Consider the following 9,086-nt stretch of genomic DNA (forward strand, 5'->3'; position numbering starts at 1 on the left):
CCCGGCATCAGTTTGAAGCCACTGGGGCTGGGACTGGAAACCTGGCCCACCATGTGGGAGCCTTAACCACGATGCTACTTGCTGCTCCCTATAATTGCTGATCTGAGAGTGCCGGATTCCACGTGGCCAGCTACGTGGTTTGAGTCTTGGACCCGATGGCTTGAGAAAAGAGAATCCGGAAGGAAGGCTCTGTTCTCCATGAAAGGCATTTCTGGCGCTCGTGGGCAGGTGGGAGGCCATTCTGTGAGGTCGAGGTGCTTCAAGGTATGGGGTGGTGGGTCACGTTTTTTGATAACTTCCCCTGTTGCCAGTGGATGAATGTCTAGAGCTGTGTCTGGACAGGCTGGCCAACAATATGCATAAATATTTTTAAACAGAGATGTTTGCTATTGGGCATGTCCACTCACCCAGAGAGACAGAGAGAGAGACAGAAAGTGAGAAATCACCCCCAGGGGGGGAAGCCACATTGCAATCCCTTCTCCTCCATTTTCCTCTTGGGATTTTGGGCATGCACACACGGGCCCGGTGTGTTTTAAGCTGCCGGGTCTGGGACTCGAACTGCAGTTGACTACATGGGAGTTCAGTGATATAACCATTATGCCATCTGCTGCTCCCAACACAGCAGGATATATTTTAATACCGTGTTATACAGCTGGAGCAAGTTGCTTTTCCAGGGAAGAGTGGGGCAAGCAGAGATCAGACCCAGATCATGAAGGTATTTTTTTCTTTAAATTGCTACAATGTGTACGTGTTGGGCAGAGAGAGAGAGACAGAGACAGAGAGAGGGGATGGGAGAGAGCGCTCCCTTTGGGGCATGGTCACATGCAATCCCTTGTCTTCTACCCTCCCGCCCTGCCGGGGCTTTGATCACACATGCATACGTGTTTGTCAAGTTGCCCAGGGCCAGAATTCAAACCACAGTCAGCCATGTGGAATCTGGCTTCCTCAAAGACTAGGACGTGCGGTTGGCCACAGGGGTATTTATTTATTTATTTACTTAGAGGTTTTTGCTTTTGGGTACATATGCTCACCGGAGAGAGAGAGACAGAGATAATGAGTGGGAAAGCGAGACATCACCCACCATGGGGGATGGCCATGCCCCAATCCCTTCTCCATTGTCCTCCTAGAATCTTGGGCATGCATGCACACGTGCCCGGCGTGAGTTTCAAGCCACCAGGTCCAGGTTTTGAACAGTGGTTGGGGCCACGTGGGAGTCCTGGTTCCCAACCACCATGTCACTTGCTTGGCACTTACATTGCTGGACTCCCACATGGTCAACCACAGTTCGAGTCCAGAACCCAGCGGCTTGAAACTCATGCAGGGTGCGGGTGTGTGCGTGCCCAAGATCCCAGGAGGAGAATGGAGGAGAAGGGATTGCGGCATGGCCATGCCCCTGGGGGGTGATTTCTCACTTTCCCACTCTCTGTGTTTGTCTCTCTCTCTCCAGTGAATGCACGTGCTTTAAGGAAAAAACCTCTAAAAAAAATACAAAAAAAAAAAAAATCTTGCAGGGAGAAGCAGCAGTCCCTCTGGCTACCACCTAAGCCCGTATTTTTCCAAGGCTCCTTTCTGTGCACGTGAAGTGGGTGCTTTGACCCCCCCTGCCTGCATAGGACGGGTCAGCTGCACTCCGGAGGACCCAGTGGAAAACACCCCATTCCGTGTGTGTGCGCACACACGCGCATGCTCTCTCTCAGTTGGTTCTGGACCCGGCAAGGGAGTGGGGAGAGCTTTACGGGTGGTCTAGAGCCCCAGCAAAGCCTGGAAGGAAGGGAACTCACAGTCGGCGTCTGCACAAACGATGCAGGGGTTCTTCCCTCCCAGCTCCAGCGTCACCCTCTTCAGGTTGCTTCGGGAGGCGGCTTCTTTAACCAGCTTTCCGACCTTCGGGGGAAGAGCCAGAGTGGAGTAAATCCTGAGGGTGGCTAGAGCCAGCCAGTGGTGTGGAGGTTCGAGCAGCTGGTTCCCATATGGTCAACTATGCAGCTCGAGTCCTGGACCCGGCAGCTTGAAAAACACACCAGGTGGAACCAGTGGGTGGCGTAGTTGTTAAGGTGCTGAACTCCTACATGATTGATGGTGGTTCGAGTCCCAGACCCGGCAGCTTAACACTCAGACCAGGCGCGTGTGCGTGCGTGCCTAAAATCCCAGGAGGAGAGTGGAGGAGAAGGGATTGAGGCATGGTCATCCCTTCAGAGAGTGATTTCTTGTTTTATGTCTCTCTGTCTCTGTCTCTCTGGTGAGCACGCATGCCCTATAGCCAAAATCTCTCTCTAAAAACAAAGTAAAATGAACATACCAGGTGCGTGTGGACATGTGCCCCAAATCCGAGAGGAGAATGGAGGAGCGGGGATTGTGGTTTGGCCTGCCCCCCTGGGGGTGATTTCTTGCTTTCTGTCTCTCTGTCTCTCTCTGTCTTTCTGGAGAGTGCACGCACCCTATAGCAAATTCAAACAAAGCAAAACATTAAAAAAAACACACACACACATAATAATTCTACATGGTCTAGCTAGTGGCATTGTGGTTACGGTACAGGATTCCACATGGTCAACTCCATGAGTTTGAGTCCCGGCCCCTGTGGCCTGAAAAACACGCGGGGTGGGTGAGTCCATGCCCAAAATCCCAAGAAGAGAAACTCAGTGGCCTGAAAACCACACTGGGTGTGTGAGTCCATGCCCAAAATCCCAAGAAGAGAATAGAGGAGAAAGCATTGTGATGTTGCCATGCAGATGTGTGTAAATTAAAAGGAGGAAAACCTTTATCTCCTCTCACCCGTGTCCCAGAGGTAGCCGTGGTAATAATTTCTTGGGAATCCCTTCGGATCGTTGATATTTCTCCCCTACCTACACACACTCTTACTAACGAGTTTCCCATAGTTCATTTCCTATCTATCAGCCATAGACTGGGGACATTTCCCTGTCGCAAGTAGATGTGTGTAAATTAAAAGGAGGAAAACCTTTATCTCCTCTCACCCGTGTCCCAGAGGTAGCCGTGGTAATAATTTCTTGGGAATCCCTTCGGATCGTTGATATTTCTCCCCTACCTACACACACTCTTACTAACGAGTTTCCCATAGTTCATTTCCTATCTATCAGCCATAGACTGGGGACATTTCCCTGTCGCAATGGCTGTAAACATTTCATAGAACGGACATACCATATCTGAACATCTGTCCTGGAATTCGAATGTTCTTTCTTGATTTTGTAACTTTACTTATTTACTTATTTCTCTATTTTAGTTTTGACTGGACAGAGTGAGAGAGCGAGAGTGGAGGCGGGGAGGGAGCAAGCAAGCTGCCAGGTCCAGGACTCGAACTGTGATCAGTCATGTGGGAGTCCAGTGCCTTAACCATCATGCCACTTGCTGGCCTCCAGAATTCGAATGCTCTTGAGTATTTCTCTAAGTAGTTTCAGACAGAATTTCTGAATCAAAAGCTATTTGCTTTTATATTTATTTTTTTTTTTTGCTATAGGGCGCACACACTCGCCAGAAAGACAGAGAGAGACAGAGAGACAGAAAGGGAGAAATCACCCCCCAGGGGGGATGGCCACACCACAATCCCTTCTCCTCCATTCTCCTCTTGGGGTCTTGGGCACGCACGCACATGCGCCTGGTGTGAGTTTAAGCCACCGGGTCCGGGACTTGAACCGCGGTCGACTACATGGAAGTCCAGTGACATAACCATTACGCTAACTGCTGGTCCCTGATTTTTTTTTTAATCTGTTATCCGTCTTACCAAATCACCCTTCACCTTAGGGATCATGGTGGTGGATTTCTGTATCCCTATATTCATAATAACATTTCAGTTTTTACCAATCTGGCACTCAAAAAGAAAGTCTGGTTTTCACTGGAATTTGCATTTTGCCAATGACCAGCAAACTGGGTTAAGCGTATTCAGTATTCGGTATTTCTCGTCTGTGAATTCCCAATTTCCTAACATTCCGTTGGTCACTTTTTTTTCATTGATTTGTAGGAGCGCTTTATATATGAAGGCTATGAAGTGGAGAGCTACATAAGTCTAATTGGAGAGCTACGTGAATATAATTCATTTTCTCCCAGCTTGTTAGGTATCGCTTAAACTTGATTATAATGTTGTTTGCTAGAGAGATGTTTTGCATTTTTATTTATCATCTCTCAATATTTTCTTCTAAGACTTCTCAATTTTATATATATATATTTTAAGAGATTTTTGCTTTAGGGTGCATGCGCTCATTGGAGAGAGAGACAGTGAGAGGGGAAGTGAGAAATGACCCCATGGGGGGATGGCCATGCCATCATCCTTTCTCCCTCTGGGATCTTGGGCATGCAAACCCACGTGCCCAGCGTGCGTTTCAAGCCACCAGGTCTGGGACTGGAACTGTGCTTGGCTATGTGGGAATCCAGTGACTACACCACCTGCTGGCTCCAGGATTTCTGAGTTCTATTGGATTTTTCTTTCTTTTTTTAAATTTAATTTAATTTAATTTTTTTAGTTTAGAAGCTAGATAGACCTAAGACTTTTTTTTTTTTTTCCTAATTGTTATGTACTAGATTGCAATCAAGTGCCGAAGGAAAACAAACCGCGGCCGAGCCTCCCAAATGAAGAGCCTGTCACCCTGGCCAGCGGCCCGCGAAGATGGTTACCTCTGTGGACCCGGTGAAGGCGATCTTGTTGATCTGGGGGTGAGAAGAAATTGCCGCTCCCGCCGTGGGCCCGAATCCCGGCACGATGTTCACCACGCCAGGAGGGAAGCCGACCTGGGGAGAGACGGAGCCGGCCTTCAGACGAGACGAGCCTTCGTGGGTGCAGACCTGCGTTGGGGCCGAGGGCCCGGCTGCCTGATGTGTCCGAGCAGAGCAGCACCCCCTGGGGAAGCTGGGGTTGGGGCACACCCGCCCCCAGGACTCCGGGCGGTTAGTTACGGGGGCCCAGGAAGTGGCCTGGCTTCCTCACGTCCGACCCCCAAACCAGGCTAAGAGACCTGCCCTCCTCCCAGGCAGGGCTGCCTACCCCACCGGGACCAAGAACAGCGATTAATGATGCCTCAGGCGAGGTGCCCCCGAAGAGAGCACTATCCTGGGTGTGTGTGTGAGAGAGTGCATGGAAGAGAGTATGAACACATATGCATGGGTGTGAGTGTGTATATGTGTGTGTGCATGCCTGTGTATATATACATGTGGACACACGAGTGCATACATGTGCGTTTGGGGTGTGCATGTATGCCTATGTGTGCATGTATACGTGTATGTACATGTACACATGTGAGTGTATACATGTGCGTCCGTGGATGTATGTATGTGCCTATATGTACATATATGTGCATGCATTTGTGTGTATCTGTGTGTGTACGTGTGTATGTGAGTGCATGTCATATGTCCATGTGTGAGAGACTGTGTGTTGGTGTATATGTGTGAGAGTGTGTGTCTAATTGCCTGTACACGTGTGTGTGAGTGTGTATGAATATGTGTAAGCATGTGTGTATGTATATGTGTGAATGTGTGTGTGTCTAAATTATGTGTGCATGTGTGTGAGAAGTGCGTGTGTATGAATGTGAGTGTGCACGTGTGTACAGATGCATGTGTCTGAGTGTGTGTGAATGTGTGTAAGCATGTGTGTATGTATACATGTTAATGTATGTGTCTAAATTATGTGTGCATGTGTGTGAGAAGTGCATGTGTATGAATGTGAGTGTGCACGTGTGTACAGATGCATGTGTGCATGTGTGTGTATGAATGTGAGTGTGCACATGTGTGGGTATAGATGCATGTGTGTGTGTGTGTGTGTGTGTGTGTGTGACTGTGCTTTGAAGGGAAGTGGGCACCTTGGTAATACTCCCTGGGCCTAGGGGTACCTAAAAATCCTCTTTCCTGAGCTTCAATTTTAGCTTTTATTTTTTCTAGAGAGATTTTTGTTAAAGGGCATGTACACTCTCTGGAGAGACAGAGAGAGACAGAGAGACAGAAAATGAGAAATCACCTCCCAGGGGGGATGGCCACACCGCCATCCCTTCTCCTCCATTCCCTCTTGAGATTTTGGACATGCACGCAAATATGCCCAACGTGAGTTTTAAGCCACTGGGTCCGACACTCGAACCGTGGTCAGCTACGTGGGAGTCCAGTGATGTAACCATTATGCCATCTGCTTGTCCCCAATTTTAATTTTTTTAAAAAAATTATTTAATTAATTAATTAATTAATTAATTATTAAAATTTGACCAGAGAGGGACAGAATGAGAGAGAACAAGAGAGATGAAAAGGGATGGGACCGGCAGTTAGCGTAATGGCTATGTCACTGGAATCCCCTGTAGTCGACCGTGGTTCAAGTCCCAGACCCGGTGGCTTAAACTCACGTTGGGCACATGTACATGCGTGCCTAAGATCCCGAGAGGAGAATGGAGGAAAAGGGATTACAGTGTGGCCATCCCCCCGGGTGGTGATTTCTCGCTTTCTGTCTCTCTCTTTCTTTCTGGAGAGCACACGTGCCCTATGCAAAAACCTCTCCAAAAAAAAAAAAAAGAAAGAAAGAAAGAAAGAAAGAAAGAAAATGAGCATTCTGAGCCAAGTTGCAGAAGTTTCTTCTAGACACTTTTTTTTTAACTTGCCAAAGAATGTGTGTGCTCTCAAGAAAGAGACAGAGAGATAGGGAGAGGGAGAACACAGCCCCAGTGGGACGTGGTTACACGGCAATCTCTTCTCCATTCTCCTCCCGGGGTCTCCAGCCCCCCTTAATTTTTTTTTTTTTGAGAGGTTTTTGCTATAGGGCGCGTGCGCTCGCCAGACAGACAGAGAGAGAGAGATAGAAAGACAGAAAATGAGAAATCACCCTCCAGAGGGGATGGCCACACCGCAATCCCTTCTCCTCCATTCTCCTCTCAGGATCTTGGGCATGCACGCACACGCGCCAGGGGTGAGTTTAAGCCGCCGGGTCTGGGCCTCAAACCGCGGTCGTCCACATGGGAATCCAGCGACATAGCCATTGCGCTAACTGCTGGTCCCTCTAATAGTCTTATTTCTTTTTGCTGTGCATGTTACCATTCTGTTTTTAAAACTTGGAAATAAAAGTTGCCTTTGCTAGCATATCTTCACAATTGTAAAATCTGTCCAATAGTTTTTTATGTTAACTTATTGAAGCTGAAAGTTTACTGGGTAGGAACTGTGTTTAAAATGTATATGCAACCTAATTTTGAAGAATGAACATTAGTCATCTAATGCTGTACTTAATTTGAAAGTCAAATTAGTTACATACTTTTTCATAGAGGGACTTAATATATATATATTTTTAAGCGGTTATTGCCTTAGGGCATGTGCATGCACCAGAGAGAGAGAGCACGAGAGAGAGAGAGACAGAAACGGTGAGAGGAAAAGTGAGAAATTATCTCTTGTGGGATGGTCATGCTGTAATCTCTTTTCCTTCATTCACTTTCCAGTATCTTGGGCATGCATGTACACACAACTGATGTAAGTTTTAAGCCACCAGGCCTGAGACTAAAACCTTGGTCAGCCATGTTGGAGTTCAGCAATGTGCCATCCCCTCTGGAGGGTGATTTCTCACTTTCTGTCTCTCTGTCTCTCTCTGTCTGTCTGGCGAGAGCACGCGCCCTATAGCAAAAACCTCTTTAAAACAATTTTTTAAAATTTGCTATCAAACACATGCCGTTGCTGGAGACAGAGAGAAAGAGAGAGAAAAAGAGAAAAGTGAAAAATCACGCCCTTCCCCAGCAAGAATGGCCACGCCGCAATCCCTTCTCCTCCATTCTCCTCTCGGGATCTTGGGCATGCACGCACACGCGCCTGGGGTGAGCTCCAAGCAGAAGAGTTCGGGACTCACATTGTGGTTGGCCAGGTGGGAGTCCAGTGCCCAAACCCTTACGCCATCTGTTCACTCCTCCTCCCTCACCCCTGGGGAGTGTTTTGACGTTGCCCGGGCCAGGACCCCAGCCACAGTCGGCCATGTGGGATCCAGCTTCCTTCCCCACCAGGCACAGGGCTGGCCCACATGGGGTTCTCTTTGTGGACATCTTACCTCTTTAATCAGAGAGCCAAGATAGAGCGCGGTGAGGGGCGTCTGCTCCGCGGGCTTCAGGACCACGGTGTTCCCGCAGCACAGGGCCGGCGCGAGCTTCCACAGCAGCATCAGCAAGGGGAAGTTCCACTGAGAAAGAGCACGAGGACCTTGCAGCCAGGTGAACTCCCCGCCCCCTCCCCGGTGCCGAAGATGGCTCTGCTTTGCATGGTCTGGATTTGGACCATAACCGTTAACGTAGGAGTGCGCCATGATCAGAAGAGCATTCCCACCCAGAGCCTCCTGAACCATGTCCCAAGAGATGATCGTCTCATGCTACCTCTTTCACAAAAATACTTGCTGGGACCAGCAGATGGCGAAATGGCTACGTCACTGGACTCTCACGTAGTTGACCATGGTTCGAGACCCGGACCCGGTGGCTTAAACTCACGCCAGGCGCATGTGCGTGCGTGCCCAAGATCCCGAGAGGAGAATGGAGGAGAAGGGATTGCAGCATGGCCATCCCCCTGGGGGGTGATTTCTCGCTTTCCGTCTCTCTGTCTCTCTCTGTCTTTCTGGGGAGTGCACATGCCCTATAGCAAAAACCTCTCAAAAAAAAAAAAAATTGCCGAAGGGACACCCCTCCTTGCTCCACGGAGCGCATTTCTGATCCCCAAGGCTTGCTGCGGGCTGGTTCCCTGGCTACCGTGGCAGTGGCCTGGGGCTTCTCAGACAGACAGGCAGCATCGTTGTATTCCCCGAGCACCCATACGCAGCCCCATTGCCCAGTGAGTACTGTCCGGACTCCTGGTAACCAAGGCTGCTGGGAGCTGGCCTGCACTGCCTACCACGCAGCACTGCTCCCTCGATTCCCCTCCTGCCTCAGCTCCAGCCGCCCACCAGCCCTCGACCTATAAATTCCCAGGGACCCCAGCCACTCCACACCCCTGCCAGATCATTCCTATCTCTTGGAAAACACTTTTTCCTGTCGCACCAATCTTTCTGATTCCTGAAGGCTGAGTTAAGAGTCCATCTCTCAGGCCAGCAAGTGGCGGGGTGGTTATGGGAACTGGACTCCCACATGGCCGACCATGGTTCAAGTCCC

General features: G+C 49.3%; 1 protein-coding gene across 1 annotated transcript in view; it reads right to left on the reverse strand.

Moving 5' to 3' along the window:
• The window catches only part of ALDH1A3 (aldehyde dehydrogenase 1 family member A3), a 50,291-nt gene that overhangs the window by 19,133 nt on the left and 22,072 nt on the right, over positions 1-9,086 (reverse strand). The window contains 3 exon segments of the mRNA XM_027766059.1: positions 1,737-1,884; positions 4,624-4,737; positions 8,003-8,131. Coding sequence (XP_027621860.1) covers positions 1,737-1,884; positions 4,624-4,737; positions 8,003-8,131 — 391 coding nt within the window.

This window comes from Tupaia chinensis, unplaced genomic scaffold (genome assembly GCF_000334495.1).
Source record: "Tupaia chinensis unplaced genomic scaffold, TupChi_1.0 Scaffold140464_1, whole genome shotgun sequence".
NCBI lineage: Eukaryota > Metazoa > Chordata > Mammalia > Scandentia > Tupaiidae > Tupaia > Tupaia belangeri.